Source organism: Onychostruthus taczanowskii, unplaced genomic scaffold (genome assembly GCF_017590055.1).
Source record: "Onychostruthus taczanowskii isolate IOZ18803 unplaced genomic scaffold, ASM1759005v1 scaffold6, whole genome shotgun sequence".
Taxonomy (NCBI): Eukaryota; Metazoa; Chordata; class Aves; order Passeriformes; family Passeridae; genus Onychostruthus; species Onychostruthus taczanowskii.
Window position 1 is genome coordinate 12,004,386 of NW_024503679.1, and position 24,603 is coordinate 12,028,988.

A 24,603-nucleotide genomic window follows, 5' to 3' on the forward strand; every position below is an offset into this window, starting at 1 on the left:
TCTGGGAAACTGTTTGTGTGTTTTTCACAGGAGTCTTCATTCAAAAGTTGGATTTAGGTCTAATAACAGGGCCGAGGACTAATAACAGGGTTGGCACTCCGTGGGGTGGTTCACAAACAGCCTCCAAAGCAACCAACCCAGCTGTAATTATTATTGCTTCAGTGCTTGGGAAACTGAGGCACAATGTCAAGTGTCTTGTCCAAGGTTAATGGTAGATCTGGGAATTAAATCCAGGGCTCCTCATGTCCTGGGGACATCATGTGGCTCTCTGTTCTACAGCTGCTCTCACTCAGCTCATCCGTGCCATGGTTTCAGGAGAACTTGCAAGTCTGCAGTGCTAATAGCACCTGCCAAATAGGTTGAGAGGCCCAACGCAGACACAGCCATAGTCCTGCAGGGAAAGCCAGTAATTTCTAAGGAAGACAAGAAGAATTCATGCTTCTGTTTTCCTTATTTGCCTTCTCTTGGCTGCTGCAGCTCCCAAGAAAGGGGCCTTTAGACAGGAGAGATGCACTTTCCAGCTGGAGCTCCTTTCCACACTCCTCTTCGTGTGCATCTCTCCCCATCCCAGAGGAGCACACAGAGGCACAGGGAGATGAGTGCTCTGGGAACACTCTGGGAGGGTTTTCCCTCCCTACAAGACCAGCAGCTCCAGCTGTGCTCAGGGCTGGGATTGTGGGAGCATTGCTCAGAGCAGCGAACCGGCACCAGGCAAATTTGTGTTTGCCTCCTCCTTTTGTAGCAGGGGCTGTTTGGCTTGGGAAGCTAAACTTCCTATGGGTGTTATACAGGGTCTCAAAGGGATTTGGAGCCTGAATTTCTGAGCTGCAAAGGAGACAGGGAACCTGTCCCCTTGCCTGCAGGAGCTGGGTGGGCAGCAGCATTAGCTAACGTGAGCTGGGTAGATATGAGTATAAGGCTCCACAGAAAAAGCTCATTAAAGACCCCTTTGGGAAACCAATTCAGGGTAGAAATTACTGTTTGATGAGCAAGAGAGGGGGAAAAAAGGAGGGGGGGAGGTGAATGAAATCCCCTATAGTTTTGTTGATTCAGGTTTTATATGCGACTCTGGGACTTTAAATAGCAGCTGGGGAGGCTTTGCAATAGGCTTGCTTTGATATGAGCCATGCAGGGACCTGCTCTTTTGTATTTATTCTGGAGCTTGCCTGAGAGACAATTCAAAAGCAATCAGCAGCTGCTGTGACAGCAGCGACCTGTTGCTATGGAATTAGAAATAATGAGAAATACAAAGGTTTCTTGGTTAGCAGCAACAGACTAAGAAGGGGAGCAGGAGATAGGAGTGGATGTAACAGAAAAAAGCTACAGCCAGAGCTGGGCTGGCATTTAAATGGGAGGTACAGGGGTAGAAATGTAAATGTGATTTGTTTTCCTTTTTGAAAGAGCTTTTTTGCCATCTCAGCAGGTCAGGCTCATCTTTGTCTGGGACTGAGCACTTAGGAAAGAGTCCTGTCTGGTGGTGGTGCTGGAGTTGTGTGTTCCCAGGCTCCTGGGAAACAAGCCCTCACTGTGGCGTGTCAGGAGCTCAGACATATTCCCCATGGAGTGCCAGGAGCCCAGCAGGGAGATCCCTGGAGGAGCAGGGGGGCTCATCCCACACCTCCCTTGTTTTGCAGGGCCCAATCCTACGGGAGAACTGGGGCAGGATACAGCTCCTTTCCACCCATCCTCTGGCCCTGGCTGGAGCCTGCCCATGAGCTCTCTCCACCTGAGTTCCTCAGCTCAGTAACAGGGTGCTTCTCACTCCAAAAAAACACTTGGGAGGAGAGGGCAGGGAGATGCTTTGAGGTGGAACCAGTCATGATCACACCTCCTTCCCCAGGGCCTGAGCATGCTGAGCGTCCCTGGATGCAAAAGGCTGATACTCCTGTGTCTTCTTTAAATGAAACTCATAGTGCCTTATTGGGTCTTAAATATGCATTTTCCCAGCCTGACCCCAGCTGCCCTTGAAATAATACTGCTTTGCAATGAAGCCCTGCAGGGAATTATCATCTGAGCCCACTCCCTTTGTCATGAGAGTCAATTAAAAGCAGAGTAGCTGGTGATTTAATAGCTTTGGTGTCTGAGGGAGCCCCACATCCTTCCAGAGGCTGAGTCTGGTATTTAAACACATAATTGGAGAAGAGGAGCACTTTTTTCCAGGTATCCAACATGTTTTCAAATTCATCCATGTCCACACAGAGCACTAACTCCTCGTGTCCGTGGCTTGTCATCTTCTCCTGCACATTAATCAATGCCCCAGCACTGCACATTCTCCTTGCAGTACATCCCACGTGGAATTGTTTTCCAGTTTCCCCACGCACCCTTTCCCTTGGGATAAACCAAACAGGTTTTAATCTCTGAAGACTGTCCAGGCTCACAAAATGCCATGCATGGAAACTCTGATCCGTAAGCAGCATTTGAGTTCAGCTTGCAAGAGCAGGAGAAACCCTTGCCTGCAGCTCCCCACAACAACTGGGAGTTTAAACGGGGCCCAGTCCCTCTTGCTCCAGTGCAGAGCAGGATCCCGGTGCCCTCCCAGCACAGGCAGCGGTGCTGGGGGCCCCAAGGTGGGAGCCAGCAGCAGGCACTCCCACTGGGAATGAATAGCCAAGGCTGAGCTCATTTATTCTTCCCTCCTCACAGTCTCTCTTTTCTTTCCATTTCACCACCTCCTTATTTAACATCCTGGGCTGTTGTGCAGAGCCATCACCCTGTTTTGCAGCACTGTGACCTACTTTGCCGCAACGTCCCGACTTCCTCGCTGAAATTGCGAGCTCGGAGCCCACCCAATCCATTCAGTGTTTCTCAGCTGAATAACAGATCCAATTAGGTGGAAAAAGCCTGGCTTTCATGCTGTCAGTGCCTGGACATCTCACTTCCCGCTCCCCAGCACACGCTGCACCACTGAGGGCTGCAGCTCACAGACAGGGCCCCTCTGTGTTTGTGTGTCCCGCGCCAAATGAATTTGGGGGAAGGGTTCAAGACTGATCCTGGCTACTCAACTTGTCCTTTCATTCTTCCTGACAGTCTCTGAGGACTACAGAGCTCAGGAATCAAGCAATTTGTGGGTTTTCAGTTCTGTCTCTTCTGGGAAGCTTTCCTTTCCCAGCAGAGGCTGGGGACCGCAGTCCATGACCAGGCCGGGATGGCACCATGTGCTTGTGAAGAAGCACGTAGAGCCAGAATGTGATTTAATGACTGATAGAAAGACCTGTCTCTCACTCCTGGCATCATATCTATCCCCAGTCCTGTGAGTTTATCCCAAGCAAACATTTTAATTCTGCCCTTTACTGCTGCCATCACTCTTGTCCACTCCTTCTCCCTACAGCCCCAGCAGGCAGCCAGTCCCCAGGATGCTGGCTCCACTCCATTGTGGGGCATAGCTGGTTGTTAGAAGGGATGAGTAGAAGCCAAACAAGGAGAAAAAAGCCTAAGGGCCACCAGGAAAAGCCCTTTTGGTTTCTACCTTCCCGGTTGGGTAGGACAGACGGCCATCCCCTTGCCCTGAGGCCAGCCCAGCAGCACTGGGGCCGGCTCAGCTCCCTGGCAGGTGCAGGGAGGAGGGTAAACACCCTTCACTCCATTTCTGGGTCATGTCTGGAGGAATTACACACGCACACACAAACAGGAGCTGCTTCCCCACGGCTGCTTCCCAGCACCCAGCGGAGCTCCCGCTGCCTCCGGCCCCTCTGCCCACGCTGCCGCCCCGCCGGGATCACGGCTGCTCCCGGCCTTCCCACAGGGTTTTTGCTAATGACTCACCGCTCCTGCTCGGCTCCAATTAGGCTCCTGTCTAATTAGGCTCACTGGAAAGATGCGGCTGGTGAGAAGCAGCCCTTTGGTGAGAGGAGAGGGGAAAGAAAGAGCATCTGGAGATGCAGGAGGGAGAGACTCCAGGATGTGGTGAGAGGTCAGGGGGATTGGGAATTGTCAGCTGAGCTGCATTGGAAAGGGATGGACCATAAAGGGACTGGAAACAAGGGCACTCTGTACTGGCACACAGAGGAGCTCCAGAGTGCAGGAGAATGGGGCTGGGGAGCCCATCCTGAACCTGCACCCTTGGGCATCCTTGGAACAGAGGCAGGAGAGCAAAGCCTGGTTTGGGGGTGATTTAAGAGGTGTGAAGGCAGCTTTAGGGGAGACACAAAAGATACCCACTGTCTGCCCATCCCTGAGAGAGCTGGGGGTTCTCATATCAGTTGCTAGTGTCAAATATCATTTGCTGCTTAATTTTTACATGGTTCAACCTCCTAAAAATCAAGACATTTACCGTATTTAACATTCCTGTAGCAAATTAACAAGCCCCAGGTGCCTTCAATGGCAAAGGTAAGTCATTACTTTACCATTCACCTTGTATCTGATCACAAGGCATCTCACTCACTCACTGCACTAATTAGGGTTTTGCCTTTCCTTCTCTTAATAAACCCTCCATGAATGAGTGGCCTGTCTGCAAGCCCCAGCCCAGCTTGCACCTGTGTCCTCCCAGACCTCCAGTTTCTCTCCCTGAAGGCAGTGCCAGGACTGAACCCAGCAAGGGCAGGGAATGGGAAATGCAGATAATGCAAATATTTAAGGTATCACTAAACCATATTTCCAAAGAGCCTCTCCTGTGCCTGTCAATGCTCCTTTTAGAGGCTCATCCCATTCTAAGGATTCTGTATGACCCCTTTTAGGTCAGTGTGCCAGTGAAAATCCAACCACATCCAACAAAGCCACAAAGATATTTTGCTCTAACTTTGGATGCCAAGGAAAGGCTGAGCAAGAAAGCTGGGATGCTCAGAAACCCACCACTCTTTTTTGGGACCATCTAAATTGATTGATCCCTGTGGTCTGGAGAGAATATCCATTTCATTGTCTTAGCTGTAATGGCTCAGAGCATGGAAATTTTGAGCATATGAAATTATGGAAAGCTGGTTAAGGACAGTCAAATTAATATATGAAGGTGTCCTGGAGCAGCAGGGCCCTTTGCTTCCTCCTCTGCCTAAGGCAATTTGTATTGCCTGCCCAGACTTCCCCCTGGCCAATGGAAACAGGGAGGTTTGGAGTGCACTGTGCAGGACCAGAGAAGCTCAGGGTGCCTGCTTTGCTCTGCAACACAGCTTTTCCCTGGCAGGAGATTGATTCAGAAAGGATTTGATTTTCTCCATGTGGTTTGTGATCAGTAAATGTGCTCTCCCATCTCCCGTGACCAATGCCTGTTCTATCAGAGCAGCATCTCCCATTCCCAGCAGCTGTTGTTTTTCTGCAGCAATACAAAGGCTGGGGGTGCCCCAAGGGGTGCTTTTGTCAGGCATCCAGGCTGCAGCGCCAAGAGGGGCCACAGGAAAATGTGCTTTTTAAAAACCATACCCAGCAGCCGACAGTTTGGGCGAAGGCTTTTATTCAACTTCAGTAAATAGGTGAGCTGGGACGCCTGGGAATGCAAATAAAACCAGGACTACTGAGCAGCCGTGGAGATAAAGGAACTCTTTCATCTCCTGTCTCACACCCAGGGGTTGCCTGTCTTGGAGCAAGTGCTGCGTGACAGGGTGTAGGTTCAGGTACACTGACCTGACTCAGGCTTTCAGAACAGCATGTGCAATGAGAGGAGGGGAAAAATACCAGGCAGGGAGTGCACCGCTGCCTAACGGGGGCTGGAGCTCCCTGACGCCTGCTGAGCAACAACACAACACCCCAGGCAGCTGACAGCCCAGAGCTTTGATCAATACTTGATACTTGGGGCTGTCTTGTGCTGGGTCAGGAGCTGGACTCGATGCTCTTTGCGGGTCCCTTCCAACTCAGGTTATTCTGAGTCTATGAATACAGTTCTGATTCTCCTCAAGCAATCCTTTCTCCTTCCCAATTGCACCTCGGAAGACAAGTGGAGTAACAAATGGAAATGAAGCAATTCCTCTGCCTCAAAACCAATACACAGGGGTGAAGGGTGCAGGTCTCCTGCTTCTCCTGCCTAGGGAGAGGATGCTGAAGTCCTGTGCAGGACGGGCAGGACAGGGCCAGCAGTGATCACTTCTATGATCCAGCAGAAAATGTGTTGTGGGGCAACCCCAGCCACTGAGGTCCTCCACGACTTCTCATCGTCATGGCTCTGTACTTCTGGCACCCTCTCCTGCCTGGACTGACGCCTGCAGGCACTGGGAATACCATGTACCTTATCATGGAATCACAGAATAGTTTGGGTTGGAAGGGAACTTAAAGATCCTTTTTCCAGCACCCCTGCCACAGGCGAGGAATTTTCCATTAGACCAGGTTGCTCCAAGCCATGTCTGACCTGGCCTTGAACACTTCCAGGGATAGGGCATCCACAGCTTCTCTGGGCAACCTGTTCCAGGGCCTCACCACCCTCACAAGGAAGACTTCTCACTTCCCCAGGGAAGTCCTGGATGCTGGGTACAGCATTTCTGATAGGTCTCTTCTTGCAGGAGACGAGGGAACACCTAAGCCACACGGCATCCTGGACCCTGTCCTGTGATGAGATGCAGCATCTCTGGTTCTCTAAGCCAAAAGAACCAAAACCCTCTGTGTCTAGGATTTGTCAAAGACACTGAGCTGTGTTAGGGGCTTACAGGAACTCTGTGCCACTTCCCCTTCTTGTATAAGGATGAGAAGCCCTGTGTGTGGGGGGAGGAAAACCTAAGGAATATCACACAGCCATCTGTCCTTCAATAAAATACAAATCTTGTAAGAGGAGGAAAATAAATTAAAGAGTCCAGTGGGTTCAAACTGGAATGGGGAGGATAAAGGCAATGCAAACATTTGATTACAGGTTGAGGTTAGGGCTCTTCATGCAGCCTTGGTGCAAAAAAGTCATCGGCAAAAATACCAGAGGTGTGGGAATAAATCAGGCAGAAAACGCAGACTTAAAATCAAATTTATTTAGAGGAAGATTGACTTTACAAGAGGTTGATACTGATAACTAAAAAGGAAGATAAATAAAAGCTTGTTACAAACCCTAATGGATTCTGGCAAGTTACAGAAAAACTGAAGAATTTTACAGTCAATAACCTGCTCACTTTTTACATAATTACAAATTAACATACAGCAATTAGGTTTGACCCTCTTCTTTAAAAATCTTTTTTTTCCCAGCTTTTTTTCTTTACGGGTTCAACATGAAAATGCAAAGCTTTATTTTTTTTTTTTTTATTTTTTATTTTTTTTTAATAAGAAACAAATCAAAACCAGAGGTATATCAGGTTATTATAATACACCTCAATGTTCTGGGAATTACTCAAGTGCATTCCATATTAGTACAAAATAAACACCAGGCTAAACTTTAACCATAGGCGAACTGAACCGGACACAGATTTTTATTTCAATTTTTTTTCAGTGTTTAATATTGATAAAGAAAATAGTAGCATTACTTTAGAGCACGGAAAGGATGGATACCTATAAACAGCTCAAATACATACAAAGCTCACAGCTGTATGCAAAGCAGTGAGTGTTATCCTGTTCCCCCCTCCCCCCCAGCAATGGAAGCTGAACTATATTTGGGCAAAGCATCAGTGTCAGTGAAATGCACGTGGAAAGAAAGGGCACAGAGCCCTGGAAATGCAGGTGTGAAAGGAGCTGGTGTTACACTTCTCATGACTGAAGAGCACAAGATGTAGGAGATTTGGCCAGTTCAGCTCGCCTATATTTAAAAATTAGCTGTATCACTAATGAATTGTGGATTGCTGCCCCTTCTGACAAATGAAGCAAGAGTTATGAGCAGTAGGGGAGGTTTTTTATTTGGAAGGGTGCCCTAAATCATGATAAATTCCCAAACCTGGCCAGCAGGCACAATAATTTCCAGGGTTCTAGTTAACAAGGAATGTTTTGTGGGATTTTAGCAGATACTCTCCTGTGTCTCCTGCCCAGTCCTCCCTTGCTCCATGCCAAAGACATCCTAGACAGCTTCCTTGGGATTTGGCACCTGAAGAACCTCTCCTGACCAGGTGGCATGTGGAAGGACTGGAATTGGGTGTTTCAGCAACAGCTGTGATGTCTCCTAGTGACTCAAGGAAGGTGCAAAGGTGATTGGACTCTCTGGATGCAAATCCACACAAGCTGATGGCATTACTGTGCTGCCACACCTCCAGGGGAAAGAGTCCACTCTCAGTGGGGATGACAGCTCCTGTCCTGGGGAGGCACTGGGAGGTGAACAGTGGCCTGGACAGTAAACACCTTGGTGCATGGAAAGGGCCTCACGTATTTGGATGCATCCCCTCACATCTCCTTCACCCTGAGTTTCTCCAAAGAAAAGGAAATGAAGGGAAATCCACTGGGGGGGCTGCTTCCCTACCTGCCACGAGGAAGGTGATGGTGAAGCTGACATGGGCTCTCCTGGGGGATGTACCTGAGCCAACAGAAGCCAGTTCTCTTGTTCTGCCACTTAAGCTATCTGCAGTGGGACTGTAGATTAGACAGATTCACACCCACTTTAGTCTAAAAATAATACAAAAAGCTTGGCCCTTCCTCCCCTCACGGGGAAAAGCCAAACCAAACCAGGAACACGCCTACTTGAAGCTCTGATTTTACTGGGGGTACAGAGGGGGAAGCAACAGCAAAACTGATTGTCTCCAAAAAACCATAATTAAAAGGGGCAAGACCAGTTCCATTTAAAGTGCTTTATGGCATCAAACTGACATCAAATTATGTGTTGAGATGATAACTTGATTTAAAAGAATCTAAGGCCAAGCCCACACAGCCCCATCGAGTCTCCCACCCTTTGCTACAGCTACTCTCTGCTGCTGGGTATCTTGGCACCCCCATCTAATACTGGCCACTTCTGTACCTGTCTGAGCCCACACTCTTACTTTCCCTGGACACTGAAACCCCTCCTGTTGGGCAGTGGCAAAGACCAGGCCAAGAAAAGCCCAAGAAAATTAAATCTGATTTCTGCCCTCCAAGAAACACCAGCACAAACAGCTCCAAGAGCCCTTGCAGGATCCTCTTCTCCTCCAGCAACACAGGCTTCAAACAGATGTTTTTGAACCTACTCTGAGTCCCATGCAAAACAGAGTGGTTTGGGTGCTCCAAATGGGATTGAGGGACTGGCTCTGGGAATTACACATGGACTGGCTCTGCTCCTAGCAGCAGGCTGGGATGAAGAAATAAAATGCTTTCAACAACTGCAGGATGGATGCCAGGCATGGAACAGGAGCAGATGCAATTTTAAGGCCAGGAAGAGGAAAGGTTTTGGTGCTGTCAAGCTGGGACAATACTCTAGCAGACAATGCTAGACAACCTTCAGGGATCAGAGCAGGACTCAGACTCTGGGAACCTATGCCAAGCCTTTCCAAAGAAAACCTGTGATGGGAAAAATAAAAGGCTAAAGAGATAAAAACAAGCCCTCACCTTCCTAAAGGTGAAAGAAGGAGGAAGCAGTGTGGGAGGAGAGGCTCCATTCCAAAAAAGTGAATCATACAGTAACAGACATCCTCCAGGGACAAAGGTCTGTCCACCAGAATTTAAGACACAAACTGCTTGGTACATTGGATTTCTGGTCAGTGTATTTCTGACTCACACCTGTGGTTTCTGTCAAGGAACCACAGGGACCTTGGGAGATCACCTAGCCAATAGTATTTGCACTTCAGGCACTGAATGCTCTTTTTGATTTGCACGGGTCAGGAGAGATGTGAAGCCAGGCAGAGTCAATCCTGTGCCCTGGGTCACTCACCTGCCTTTTGGTGCCCTTCTCAGAGCCATGGGACTTTGCTGTGTTGTGAATACAGCATGTGCTGGGACTGGGGCAAAGACAGTGGGATAAAATAAAAAGTTCATAGTGGTGAAGGCTGTTCCAGAGTGAGGGAACTCAGATGTACCAGTGCCCTGATCTCTGCTCACACAACAGTACATGAGCCACACGCTGCTTTGGTTTCCAGAAATTTCAGCTTGGCTCATTCATGTTTGCAGATGTATAAACAGCAGGGAAGAATGTACTTTCTGAAGTTGGTGGTTTTCTTATGGAAAAGGTAACTCCACACCGCCAGCATGTGCCTTCTTCAGCTCCCCTCGGGTCCTGGAGAGCAACTGGACCCTCACATCACTGCAAGGCACTCCAAGCTTTGCTTCTTCCTTTGCCTCCAAAGGGAATGAGAAAACCTAACCAAAATGTTTAAACAATAAAACTAACTGACAGGAGGAGCCTTGTCTGAAGTCATTTGTCTTTCCCCAGAGTTTTTTTGGCCTGAAGATGCTCTGCCTTGAAGAAAGCTCTCAGCTGAAATTGTGTGACTTTGGGCATGGAATGAGCTGGAAAGCAGCACTGGCCAGCCCCATGCTTTGTAGGAAACAAGGAGATGAGAACATTTGGTTTACCAATCTTTTGGTAAGAAAACAAAACAAATAAACAAACCAAAAAAATAAAGAGGGGGAAAGAGGGAAAAAAAACCCTCGAACTATTCCCCAAACAAAAGCAAAAGTAAAAAGAAATAAAAAAATAAAACCAAGTAAACTTTTTTAAAAAACTCTTTCAGATAAAATGAAAGATAAATATTTTTGCAAGCCCTGCTTGCAATTAAGAACAAGCACCAAATAATATCTAAAAAAACAAAAAATAAATCTCAACCCTTTTCCTTTCTGTTTCTTTTTTTCTCTTTTTCTTTTGTGTTTTAATAGTGTAGAGAGCTTCCAAACAAGCAGGGTTCCTGCACCAAGACAGCCCAGCCCAAGCACCCACCTCAGCATCAATGCTGCTGATACTCATCAGCACTAACTCTGAAAATTGCTGCGGGTCACCAGCTCATGACAAGCCTGAGAGCAAACTAAAATAAAACAATAGTACACGAAGAGAAATTATTTGTTATTTCAAAGAAAAAAAACTGGTAGGAAAGGAAATGTACCTGACAGCTTCAAACTTTTGAGCAAAACCTTGACCTCTTTTGAAGCTGGTAACCATTTACAAATCCACTTGGGTAATTCTCTTGACAGGGTTTGGAAGAAAGGTGATTTTTGAGAAAAGTATGTCTTGTTGCATTTCTCCTCCCCCACTGAACACACACCTGTATTCCACAACTGTACAGACGCCCCACAGCTGGCACAGCAAGAGCTGCCCTTGGACCTTCCTGTTCTGCACAGACACTCCACCCCAGAGCCATGGGGACACGCCACGCTGCCCTCCAGACCTGTCCCACAGGGGGTTTGTCCATCAGAGCCTTTTCCTCCCCACACATGGTTCCTAAGTGCCTGGTATTGCACAGCCATAGGGACAGGAGCCATCTCCTTGGAGCTTGCCCCATCTCATTGACCTGCCTGGACACTGCTGCTCTCACTGTGCCTCAGAAACCAGCAGGGCAAGTGAGAAAATCAGAGAAACAGAAACCCAACAGCAGCACAAAAAGCAGGCTAAGAAAAACACAAAGAACAGAACAAAGATCCCTAAAAGCAGATTTTTAGCCACCCCCCCCACTCAGTCATTAGGCTTGTACAGGGATGTCAAATGCAACTGGAGAACTCTATTCTGGCAAAAACATAATCTTTACTTCGGGAATGGGAGGGAGTGAGCTGGAGCTCAAAGAGTTTGTGTAAAAAAATTGTTACTTACTGTTGTTGCCATTTGAACAGTCTGTTCTGGCTCCTTGGGATTGCCTTACCAGCCTACCAAAATTCTCTTTTCTGCACCATTTTAAATATACCCAATAATGTTCTGCTTGACTCTAAAAACAGTTTGACATTTGATTCCTCTGCCCCACAGAAATCGTTCAGAATTATTTTAAATTTTAATTTTTATCCTCTGAGTTGCTGCTTCTGAATGCTGTTACTGCTTCCTGGTGTAATGTACCCTTCTGAAACCAAACAGCCCCTATGCCATGAGCACAGAAGGGGTGTGCAGGTCACTGTGTTACAGTCGGAGCAGTAAGGGCAAGATATTTAATATCTACACACTCCCTGAAAGTCCTCAGGTATCATCTATCCCCACGGGTGGACCTTGGCTGTAGGGACTGTAAGCATATCCCAGTGGATACATAGATACATATATGTACATATACAGTATATGCATATATGCCAGTGTGTACGCGCCATTTGTAGAGTCCTAATCTTTTGCTAAATGCTTGGTTTTGGTTCTTTTCCCCAGGAAATGGGAATTTGAAGGCACAGACCCCTTAAGGCTATGTTCTTTCATCCTTTAGCAGTAAGAAGAGACAGACAACATCTATCCCAATCCATTTGACCCCAGGTTTGCACAGGGAGATGGTTCTGTGTGCCGTGCAGGCACAGCCTCTGCAGGGAGAATTCACCTAAAACCACAGGAGAGAGGCCTTTATCCACCACTTAGCAGACTTCAGAACTTTTTTTATTTAAAACCTCCAGATGCTCGTCCAGCGCAGGCACCAGCCGTGTGCTGTGTCACAGGCAGGGAGATGTCCATGGTGCCAATGCCACGAGTGACCACTGGAACAGTCCATGCTCAGCAGAAGATCTCCTCACCCTCTGGAGGTGCTTCTGACGAGTGAGAATCTGTAGCACCAAAAAACATCATGTGGGAATCACTATGGGAACACAGGGACACAGCAGGCAGAGCGGGACTCCGTGTGCACAGAAACCCCACTGACTGCCAAATCCACCAGGCCCCTTAAAAGATGTTCAGTTCCCTGATGAGCTACCATGAAATTACACCTTGTAATGGGTGAGATTTCCTGTGCACAAGCTGGAAAACATCAGTGAGCTAGCATGAATGGAACTGGCCATCCGAGAGCATGTGATCAAATTTCATGTGGGTCAGAGGTTTGAGGTGCAGCTCTGAGTCCTAAGGGGATGCAAAACTACCAGACCAAAAAAAAAAAACCCTGTATGTTTTTGTTTCAGATCAAGAGACAAAACAGACCAGCTTGAGGGGAGAGGCCAACAGAAGGCTTGTGGGTATCACTTCCAAACTGCCACAGAGCTAAAGCAGACATCAGTGCTTCAGGAGCGGCAAGAGCCAGGAGCATCCCAGCAGCAGCTCCTTCTGAAAGCACTGACACTGAAGCAGAGTATTTTCCTCCTTGAAGCACAGAATCCAGCCCATGGAGGCTGCTCAGGATGGGATGGGAAGGGAAGAAACAATAAGAAGAATGTGTGTCCCTCTGACAACCCCAGGGGCTGCAGAACAGGCAGAAACACCCACAGAAGATCACTTCAAGCTGCCAAGTCCACTCTGCACAGCTGCTCTTCCCCATCCCTGTGTCACCATCCTCATTTCAAGCCAGATTTTGTGGCTTCCACAAGTTTGCTGGCTGAAGGAAAACAGCCAGCTTACCAACCCTGAAAAAACACCTATGAGCTCTCCTGACACTCACCAGACTGCTGGGAGCGATGTCCCCTGCCCTTTTTCTTCTTTTCCTTCTTCTCCTTTGGTTTGGCTAAACTGAAGAGGCGAGTAGGCATCTGGGTCTGTTCCTCAGCTGCCTTGTTAGTCTGGTTTGTTGTGCTAAGCAAATGGAAAGTGCTTTTCTCTTTGTGTGTCCTTGAAAGACTGTTCCTTTTGGGGGAGACAGACAGTTCTGCATCAAAGTGCCCTTGTTTAGGAAGGGAAGGGTTCTTCTGCATGGAGGATTCATCAGTGCTGGACTGGGAGGAGACTCTTGCAAGTTTCTCATGTAGATTTGAAACCTAGAAAGGAAAAGTGTTTCATGAAAGAGGCTAGCAGAGAACATGGACAGAAAAGGCATGTCCCAGACCACTCACAGGGGTTGTTCTTGTGAACATCCACCCCATTCATCACGTAAAATGTCACCCCCATCCAGGCAAAGTAAAGAGAGAAAAGCCCTCTCTGTTCAAGATGAAAATATGAGGCACAAAAAGAGTAACACTCCACTATCTTTTGCTCCTACATGTACTCTGCTATGTATCAACAAGCCAGGGGCAAATATTCTCTAAGATCTCAATAGCAAGACTCACCCTGCATCGTTTGTAGACACAGATGGTGGCAGCAGGCCAAGGAGCAGCCTGCCTCTCTGGGAAGGGAACGCCAGCACAAGGCACAGGAGCACCATGTGTCAAAGGAAGCCTTCCCAAGCAAGAGATGAAAGCAAAAACATTTTTCCTGATTTTTTTTTTCCTAACGCCTGTCTCAGGATGTAATTGAGCTTGCACATTCAAAGGGAAGATCAAAACAAGCCCAACAAAGCTTGACTGAACACTCTATTAATAGCTCTGCAATGTCAGTCAGATACCTGCTTTGAGAAGGTGCTTCCTTCTCCTAAATCTCTTAGGCCTTGCAGGCATTTTATCTCTCAGCTTCTCCCACAGCACCCATGCCCCTTGTCTGAAAGTGCTTGGAGCTGGAACAGCTTCACTGGCTGCTTGGAAAACTTCTGGCTTGATCAGGAGCCAGGTGGGAAGGAGCAGAACCTCCTTTGGTGATGAGCTTTTGAGAGCTCACTGCTCAGCTCCACAATTAGGCTGTTCAGGCATCGAAAATCATTCCCATTCTGCAATCCAACACTTATAAACTAACTCTGCTACAGCTCCAAGCAAATTACAGTCAGAATTAGTGAGTTACAAACAAACAAATGATCAACAGGCTTAAGGATTAAATTCAGTCCATGTTTTGCCAGTGGTGCTGGCTCTCCTCAGTCAGGCTGCTGCAAAGTTGTAAAGGAATAAACCTTAGCTTGCTGAAAAATGCCCAAACCAGGATGTGTGTGTGAGTTTTTCTTGTGGTTGTGAGCAATCAGACACAAGAAGCCTCTTCCAGAAGAGCTGGGGACCTTTGCTGACTGAGCCACAGCTGAACTGCAGGCATTTGGTCTTTCAGGACAGGGGCAATGCCATCTTTTTGCTGGATATTGAGAATGATTTTGGAGATGGATGTCAGCATGTGAACTTGTCCTGCAGTAATCAGCCTCACAAGTGGTTTTTGTGACAGCTGGAGGCTGCAGGTTACCCACAACACTCAGGCTGTTTCTGTGAAGGATGTCCCCTCTGCCTGACTGCTCCCCAGAGCTCAGCCCTTGGGTGAAGGCCAACATCAGGCAGTGTCAACCCCCTGGGACTGCCTGGGGCATCTTCCCTGGAAGTCTACCACCTCCTGTCTGCCATCCCCCAACACAGACAGGGAAGTGGGCAGAGCTCTCTGGCCCCAATACACCATGAAGCACCAATACTGGCAGTGCCTCTGCAGCTCCAGAGGTACAGAAACTGCAGCACTGCACATCGTATGCAAGGGAAGAGCCAGTTTTAAATAGCAGTGCCCACATGTCTGGCAGCTGCGAGCTCCCTGTAGGGATCAGCTTCCCTAGGAGCCTGACTGTCGACATCATTTACCTGGTTGTGGTCGGGCTCCTGCCGCATATGAGCAAATCTCTCCACGTCCTGCTTCAGCTGCACCTTCTCCCTCTCCAGCTGCTTCTGCGCCGTGCGGAGCCTCTCCAGGTCGAGCTGGTAGGCCGCCTTCTTCACCTGCAGCTCCTCCCGCTCCCGCTCCAGCTCCTGCCTCAGCCTCTGCACCTGCTCCTCGCGCTGCGCCAGCTCGGCCTCGTGCTCTGCCAGCTCCTTCTCCCGCACTTCCCACTCCTTCTCCCTCCTCCGCCTCTCCTCCTGGTGCTGTGTCTGCTGCTTCTTCAGGTTGGCCAACTCCTGGCGCTGCTTCTCCAGGTTGCGCTGCTTCTCCTGCTCCAGCAGCGAGGCGGGCCGGAAGAAGCCTCGGCTCGCAGCCCTCTCGCTCAGAGCCAGCTTCTGGTCCTCGATGTAGGTGTCCTGCTGCAGCACCACGCCCTGGGAGAGAGGAGACAGATCACTGCAGCATCCTCTCCGTGGGGAGAGGCCCATCTCTGAAATCCTCAGGGTGCTGTACTGAACTCCTTCTGAACCCAGCCCAGCAGTGCTGCCTGGTTACCAGAGCATGCTGGCAAAGCAGCTCCCCCAGCAGCTTCCCAAATTCAGGCCAGCACTGGTTCCCTTAGACAGCAGCTCATTCCCACAGCCTGCAAGCCAGCAATGGGGTGTCACAGGGGGAGACAAGGGGCAAAGCACGACTGGGAGGTCAGGCAAGCAGTGTGTGGGAGCAGGATGAAGGGCTAAGCCTACCTGCAAAGCAGTGAGCAGCTTATGGAGGCTGGTAATGGTTTGGAGGACCTGCTGCGAGAAAACAGAAGCGTTGCTGTTAGATCTCACTGGGTGCTGGGTACGTGGACAGCACCTTGTCTTGCCCTGTGTCCCACCAGTGGGTCTGACAAACTGCACAGCCATCCCTCTGCATCCTGCTTTTCCTCACTCTTCCCTTGCAATGACTGCATCAGTTCCCAGTACGCCAAGAGATGCCTTGAACATCTCCCAGAAGTGCCTGGCATCACCCTCCTCCCTTCCCTAGTTGTCACTGCAGCAGGGGTAGGAACATCTGCAGAGGCACCTCCTGGCACAGAGCTCATGGCAAGTCCTGGGCTGTCTCTGCAATCCATTTCGCACAGCATCAGCTTGCTCAAGAACAAGCTGAGTAATTGAGATGAAGCCCAGAAGTACACTTAAAAATTTCAGGAAAAAAAATTTAAGGGGTGAAAAAAAAGCAATCTTTAAATAGATGTGGACTATTTGTACCCTTCTCCCCCAGCTGACCCATACAAGACCCACTGCCACCAGGCAGAAAAGCTGCACTACAGCAGGCAACACAAATGCAGAAGGTGTGTTCTTGGAGGTTTTCTGGAAATACAGAAATGCAAACACCTCATGCACCAATACAGAGCAAGTTACTTTGGAGTTATGCTCTATCCCTAAATTTAGCCTAGCTAAAAATTTCTCTGAATTTCACATATCCTATAATTAATTTCAAGAAGAAAAAAGAGCACTTCAGTATTTGCAGTAGTGGAGTGATAGCCAGTATTAAGAGAACTGCTTCTCATTTTGTCATTAATGCTAATTGGGAGTTATGAATGTGTATCAAAGGGAGAATAGAAATCTAATTGCCCCAATTCACTGCACCTGCAACATAAAATTAAACTCTCTCTGTCTGCAGATGCACGATAAATACAGCCCTGTGCATCCTGGTGGTAATTAACCCTTGCTGCTTATAATCAGCACATATCATCTTGCTGGCAAGCAGATGACAATCAGTGAATTCTCCGTCTAAACATCCAAGGTTAAACAAATAAATGACACAGTGGGTTCAGCTTAATGTATTTAAAAGTCTAGATATGCTTCAGCAAATTAAATGTGTTTTCTTCTACATTATCACCTATTGAGACAAATTCTCTAGCCACTTAAATGAAGGGAACAGCCAAACAATGGAATCAATTCTTACCTCCTTATCCCTTTTCATCATGAACATCAAATTAGCATTTCCACCCTGTGACAAGATCACAAATTTAATATGAGGACAAAGAAAAATCATAGCAAATGTCTTCTGAAGCTGAACTAATGACATATCCATTAAACACTCCCTCCACGTTCCATTTTGGGAGAATTCATGCATGTTTTTAGGCCATTTAGAATCATATAGAATAAAATGTTAATTAGGTATTATTTTGCAGTTATGTGATGGATTGACCCCCAGAAAGAAAAGGTGCAAGGTTGTAGCTGACCTTAGTATTTCAATAACAATGCAAAATTAAACAAATGCTTTGGCTGACCTGCAGACAGATGGTAGCTAACCTGTGCCATTAAGGAGTGCATATTTCACATTTTATTTTATTTTTAACTCATTAGGATGTATGCAATTGTCAAGAAATTTTCAGGCATTTTTTTAAGGCTAGAGCTGTCACTCCTGAAATCTGAACTCAGTGGTGGCAGACACACAAATCAAGCCATACCTTCTTTAAAATGCTGTCTGACTCTGTTCTCCGAAGGTCCTGAGCATCATCGCCTTCATCTTTCGCTCCACCTAAAGGAAGAAGCCAGCACTGACATCAGTTATTCAACATTTTAAGGCAGAGATGAACTTGCTAAAGTCTGAGGAATTTAATACAGGAAACTCATGTGTCCCACAAAAGCGGACACAGAGCTCTTGACATTTTAACTAAATGAATTTGAGCCCTAAATATACGGAACACGTCAGCACTACCAGGAAAAGTGGATGTGAATTTAGATTAGGCTTGACTTTGGTTTCAGAGAACGTGCTGATAAATTCAGCTATTAGCTGGTGCTCTGTCTAGCCCCTGCACTGCTGTCTACTACCACAGAATACTTGCTGAGAAGACATGAGGCAGCATAAGAGCAGATGGAGGATGATAACAGAATCATATCAGGGTATATTATTGCAGGTATAGTTTCAATGCCTCTCTTGTGCAAGTTAATTTACATCTGGGTCAGATACTACCGTGCAACACCCTGTGTAATTCTACGCTAACAATTTATCATTAACCTTAGCTATCAGATACCTGGATCTTCAAAGGGACACTGGGCTTCTCTTTCTAACTTCCCCCTGGATGGCTCATATCAGTGCTCCTGAGCAGGACTGAGCTGACCTGTGGGGACAGGAGGGCTCTGACCCTCCCCCTGTGCTGCCCTTCTGCTCAAAAGGAGTCACACAGACCTTCCATCCTCTAGCTCTTGCCAAGACTATTGTACTCCTGCTGCCAGCTGAGATGCAGCCCATGGGGAAAACCCACACCTGCAGTGGCAACTTTCCTTCTGCCACTCTTTAAGACTTTACATAAACCTGCATCTGCAGCAGCGTGAAGGACACCACACCTGGTGTAAAGGCCCTCTCCTCCCCCCACCCCCGAGGCTGGCTCTGCTGTTAGAGGCTGACCCTGAAGTCCTCCTAACAGACCTGCTCTCCTGCGCCACGTCCTGGGACCTTCCACCTCTCTGCAGGAGGAAACTCCTCCCTTCTGCTTTGCTGGAGGGGAGAATGAAGGGGAGTCAGGTTATAAGCCTTGCCCGAGGTTTCACAGGTTGTGAACAGAAGAACTGGAGAGAATGCCACGTTTCATACCTCCTGGGCAGAACAAATAGGCCCTGCATTCTTTTCCCAAAATCTCCCAAGACCCTACAACTACTGAATTAGAATCAGAGGGTATTTCTACAGAAAACTTAGATTTCGGCAACAGCCCGAAGTTGTCCCATTCATCGTTGCAACAGAGAGAGGCACAGCCCTCAACAAACCCCTCCAGTGTGAGTATATCTGTCATCACGATGACAAGGCTTTGGGGCTCTCCAGGAGAGCTGGGAAAGCCTCTACATGGTTCTCATGTCTGACTGTCTGGAGCTAACACTGCTCCTTTAATGCAGGAGGTCAGATGAGGTCCAACAATGCCAGTGCTGAGACAGACACTAGCGCAGCAAAACTGGTTATATTGGGAGTGTGAGTAAGACCACAGAGAAAGGAATTTGAGGACAGGGAAGTTTCTGATGACTAGAGCAAAGAAAGAGGGCATTGGGAAGCAGCCAAGTATGCAGCTGAAATAAGTAGTCACGCACTTCTTTGGGAGAGACTTAATTGGAGGAATAATACATGCAGATGTAGGTGGAACATAAATGCATAGAGAGTAGAGACAGGGGAGAAGGTGTTTGATTCAGCAATATCCACATCCATTTGTAAATGCAACAGCATCAGGCTCCTGCTGGGAAGAAAAGTGAAGAACAAAGAACAGACCTGTAGATATTACAATAATAACATGAAGAAACTAATTTATTGAGGAGCCAAATGCTTTCATGTGGCACATAAGTAAAATAGCAAGTATTACTTAGAGAGAGCACAGAGATGAGTGAAGAGTTCAGATGTTTAACCCTTGTATAGCCACAGGTTCTTAGCTACCATCAATCCACCTGTACATAAGCTTTTTTCCTAATCTGTGTTTTAATCTGTCACCTGTTGTTGGAGAGGAGTTGTGAAACTCAAACCACCAGCTGAAGTCCTTCTGAAGCAAGAGGATACGATGACGTGTGTTATTAACAAATTCTGATGAGCACACACAGAACTACTCACCCTTGGAGGCGTTCATCTGATGACTGTCAAATCCTCCAAAAGTTTCTGCCCTTCTAGGGAGTGAAATGGGGCCAACTCCTCCCTCCTGATCCATGGCAGTGCTGCTGACCTGCTGTCCGAGGGCAGTGCCCAGGCTCCTGCTCACCAGGTGTTGCAGCAGTTCAACTGATAAAAAGCAGCAATATCTTTGTTAAAACCCATCTCAGGTTTCTGAGCTTTTTTCATCCCTGCCTGAGTTCAGGTCAGGAATTATTTGGTGTACAAAGAATCTAGGTTTCTGTGACAGTGATGTGAACAGTACACATCACCCCTGCAAAAAATCACTCTGTCTGACCACTAACTCCAACTCTTGGAGCTCTGCAAAAAGCTTACACCTCCCTCCCTCTCTTCCTTCAGGCAACCTCAATGTTCTCTGACAACAGCATTTAATAATTTTAGCCTCTCCAAAGATCATAATGGAAAGTAGCCTGAGTTTCCACCTACCCTTGCCTTTGTCAACAGAACTGCTTGTCCCTTGCAAGCACCACAAGTACGTGCTGGAACCCAAGCCCCACCCTCACATCATGCTGAGACTGAAGAACACCAAAAGCCTGGATGGTCCAAATTTCAGCCAAGGATAAATCCCATGCTGTTCCTGACCCCAAAGCAGGTTCAATGCATGGTTTTCTTTGTGCTGACTTTCCTGCCCTCTTTCAAGACCCCCTCAATACCTGCTTCCTCTCCTGATCCTCATGATCTGTCCCTGAGACAATACCATGAGGAGCAGTTTCTCCTTATCTTGTTATTCTGACAAAGAGAAGACGTCCCCTGCAAAACTGGTGCTTGAGAAATGATACCTTCACTGATAGTAACCAATTATAGTTGGTTACTATAATTTACATGTCACATGACTGGCTCACCTTCATTTATTGCTGTTTTCATGATTTCCTCTCCTTTTGGAGCCTCCTCTGTGTTGGCTCTGAAGAGCAGCCTGGAGCTTGGCGTCTCCTCCTGCACAGAACTGTCTGCCATGTCCTGGAAGATCTTCGTCTTCTCCTCCAGCAAGACCAAGATCTGTTTATCCTTCTGCTGAAGTTGTTCTGTGGGGGTGAACAGAAAACAGGGATGAAGACAAAATAAAAGCTTTGGCAAGGAAACCTGAGCTATTCCTGAGATATTGGCCCCATCTAGTGGAGCACGACAATATGTGCTGGGCTTGGCAGCACCACAGTGCCCTGGGCAATCTGGCACAGCAGTCTCGGGAAAATAAATAATGCAAGGAAGGCAACCTGCAAACCAGGACTGCAGTAATTTGCTGGATGCAGGACTGAAAAAAGTCACACTTCCACCACAAAACCCAACCCAAAAACTCCCGTACATTTTTCCGCAGTGGCTCCCCAGCTCTGTTCCAGGCAGATTTTACCTTTCAGTCCTCTCACTTTTGCATCCGACAATTTCTTTTCAAACTCAGACTCGCAAGGAACTCCTTCATCTTCATCTCTATCCCTGGACAGGAGATACGGCTCAATCACTACAGGAACACACCCAGTGCACCCCCTGCCTCACAAGAACAGCTGAGTGTCTTACATGGTGTGCATGGTGTCCTGAATGATCTGTATCCAGCCGTTGCGCTCTTCTTTGGAGCTGGCATGGACTTCCACCATTTCGGGATCCTTTCCACCCATGCTGATCAGGAACAAACCCTTCTCTTCATGAGCCACTTCTCGCACAATCAGCTTCTTCAGAGAGATCACAGTGGATTTCTGGTCCTTCAGATGGAAAGAAATGGGTGACCAGGGTGACCAGAGCTAGCTCCCAGATTCAAACTACATTGAAAAGTGCTACATAGTGCTACATCTCTCAGGTTTGTAAACATCTCCTGAACATATTGGCTAATTAAAAAAACAAAATCATTTGAATGGGGTCAAACAAAAGGGATGGGTTTGCTTTCCTCCAACATTTATGTAGGAAAAGCAATTTTACCTCACTCCATTTCAAGAAAGAATTTATTTCAAACTGACTTTGTGGTTTGGTAAACTGTACCATATTTTGCTCTGATCTCATTTCCTACTGACCACACTCTCCCTGTCATTAATATCACAGCTCCTTACACTTGGTGCAGCTTGCTAGCCTGCTTCACACACAGTGTCTTCACAATCTCTCTCCAGGATAAAGTCTTGTTTCCAAATCCCAGAAAACCCCTGCTGTTCTCAGACACTCACAGCTGACTGCTATGTGAGAACTGGTGTATGAGGTGATGTTCACCGTGTGCTATGGTCTCTGTGTCATCAGCCTGCTGGGTTACAATGTCCCCAGGCTGCTGTGTCATCTGCACACAAGTCACCCCTTTGTGCACTGTACCACATGCTACAGCTGGGGTGATCTGGTTCACTAGCAGGACTTGTATGCAAATCAACTTCCCCAGTGCAGGGCACTGAGCCTGTGCACAGGGTTGGTGGAACTGGAATAACAAATTATCAGCTTTCAAAATGCTCAAAGAGTGGAAAGGTCACAAGGTTTAGCCAGTCTAGACCGTGCCTGGAAGGTACAGCCCAGCAGACTCCACCAGGCACCAGGTTTTCTTTAGCAGGTCAATGTGCCCAGCCCTTTTTGGGGGCCTGCCCTCAAACCTCATGTTTTTGCTCCTACACATTACAGAGATATTTCTCTGACATTTATTTTCAAGCTGTTCTGTTGAATTTACCACCCTGGCATTTCACCTCACTGCCCCCTGCAGCAGCTCACAGTGTATTTGGACATTTCCTTCAGCTGAGGTTCTTTTTTACAATGTTTGCATTATCCCCTCACCCCCTCCCAGCCCAGTCACTGCTCCAGTGTGCACAAATTGCAAAGCACAAGTGTTTCCAGTGACAGGCAGATTTTCAAGGCCAATTATCAGCTGTGCCAAGGCACTGCAGGAAGGGGAGGTGGGGCATGAAGGCATGTTTTCCCATCAGAAAGAATGGAGTGTGCTCAGCAAACAAAAATGTTCTGAGCAAGAAAATTAAGTTGTTTAGCAGGCAATTGCTGGCTGTGCTGCACAACACAACATCATGGGTCTCTCCCATAGAAAAGTAAGGAGGAAAAAAGGCTGAAGCCTTACCAGTGAGGCAAAGACATACTTCTGGTCCTTCTCCTGAAGGAACACGAGTGTGTCAGAGAGGAGAACAGCCTGGACTTCTGCAAAAGAAGAGGCACACCAGTGCAGTACAACCACACAACCACCCAGAAAAGATTTGCAATAACACGAGCGCTGGGGAGCAGCAGGGCTGGTTTGGCAAATCCAGAAAGCAAGATCAACCTCCCAGTCGGCAGGAGGAGCAAGGGCAGTTCCTGGAGATGCCAGATCATGTTAGCTCTGAATCAGCTTTGCATTAAACAGGACACATCAGCACCTGGGCATCCTGCAGGATTTGCTCTCACCCATCAGAGCAGGGGTGCTCCTCTGCAGCCGCATGCTCACTACCAGTTGAGACATGGGCATAACAGTGAAAGCCAGAGACATTTATTCAATAGAAACTCTGTTTTCTCAAACAATCAATATTTCAGCCCTCAAGCAAAATATCTGCACAGGAAGTTTTGGATTTTATGGTTCTCTTGATGAGTGGTTTGCAGTGTAAATTATCGTGCAATAACAACATTTGTCAGCTGCAGTTTCTTTCCCAGGAAATACTGACTTCAGGAGCCACCAGTAATTCTGCTCTCAGACAAACACAACTCTGAGGGGAGCCTGTGTGAGACACAGGACCTGGCTTTCTTTCACGAGAGAAGGAAACACAACCTCAGGCCAACAGAGGATTTTAAATCAGTCTTTTCCCAGAGTACACATAGAGCCTTCCAAGTCTCCTAATAACATATCATAAAGTTGCACAGCAACTACCAAGTGTAACGCCCCACCCAGACCCCTCAGTACAAAGAGGTTTTGTGTAATGTACTTGGGAAATCTTGTGACAGAAAGGAAGCAAACCAGAAACTTAAATCATCCCATGGGTAAATCCTCCAGTCTGCCTTGGGAAGACAGAATCCATTCCAGATAAAAGAACCACTAAACTTTAAGCAAAGCTGCAAAATGAAATCCAGGCTCTGGGAGGTTTGCAGAAGGTGACATATTACTGCCTTTTTCTCTGTTCCATGCACTTTGCAAGAAGTAAAATGCTAAAACCCTTAAACAAAAGTTCTTCCTCTAATTTTCGGTGCTCCATTTTAAATACCACAAAATAACCTGAATATATGAATGATCTACTCTCTCCCTGGGTCTGCAGCCTGCCTGCAGGACCTACTTTCCCTGGGAGTTTGCACTATGGACATGTTTGTGAATTTCTATGACTAAGAAATGCAAATGGAGCCTGTTCTTATCACGATTTCACAACAGCAGCAGAACTTGCTTCATCCATCATCTAAAGGCAGTAGCAGTCTCGGGTGCCTAGAAATCATCTGTAAACTTCCTGCTTCCAAAACCTCAAAATAAATCATACCCCATATGGAATTCCACATTATCACCACCTCCCTGCACAGCACGGCATCAGGCTCCCAGGCCCCATTCATGCCCACAGACCATAATTTAATCAGCTAATGCTGCAGGGAGGAAGGGAAGCCCAGCCTTCCTGCCAAGCCTGAGGCACAGCTCTGTCTGCTCTTACTGCTACCGTGGTATCAGCTGAAAGTTTCCTCGGGAGATTTAGCTTTTAACTCACTGGAGAACTTCAGTGCACAGCACCTTAAAAAAACTACTTCCACCTGATAACAAACAAAAAGCAACTCAAGAAAACACTGACCCAACAAGAGGCAGCTGCAGGGAGACT

At 47.4% G+C, this 24,603-nt stretch overlaps 1 protein-coding gene across 11 annotated transcripts in view; it reads right to left on the reverse strand.

Moving 5' to 3' along the window:
• Window positions 1-6,858: 6,858 nt before the first annotated feature.
• The window catches only part of AKAP13 (A-kinase anchoring protein 13), a 206,665-nt gene continuing 188,920 nt past the window's right edge, over window positions 6,859-24,603 (reverse strand). For 7 of the 11 annotated variants that reach the window (XM_041418359.1, XM_041418364.1, XM_041418363.1 and 4 more), the window contains 11 exons: window positions 22,905-22,981; window positions 21,389-21,570; window positions 21,225-21,307; window positions 20,722-20,901; window positions 19,823-19,987; window positions 17,703-17,773; window positions 17,195-17,239; window positions 15,988-16,038; window positions 15,226-15,675; window positions 13,257-13,569; window positions 6,859-12,435 (listed from right to left, as the gene is read on the reverse strand). In XM_041418359.1, coding sequence (XP_041274293.1) covers window positions 12,386-12,435; window positions 13,257-13,569; window positions 15,226-15,675; window positions 15,988-16,038; window positions 17,195-17,239; window positions 17,703-17,773; window positions 19,823-19,987; window positions 20,722-20,901; window positions 21,225-21,307; window positions 21,389-21,570; window positions 22,905-22,981 — 1,667 coding nt within the window. In that variant the 3' untranslated portion in view covers window positions 6,859-12,385. Of the gene's footprint in view, window positions 12,436-13,256; window positions 13,570-15,225; window positions 15,676-15,987; window positions 16,039-17,194; window positions 17,240-17,702; window positions 17,774-18,426; window positions 18,734-19,822; window positions 19,988-20,721; window positions 20,902-21,224; window positions 21,308-21,388; window positions 21,571-22,904; window positions 22,982-24,603 lie in introns of those variants that run through there. The other 4 variants (XM_041418366.1, XM_041418365.1, XM_041418361.1 and 1 more) reach the window with 3 other exon arrangements.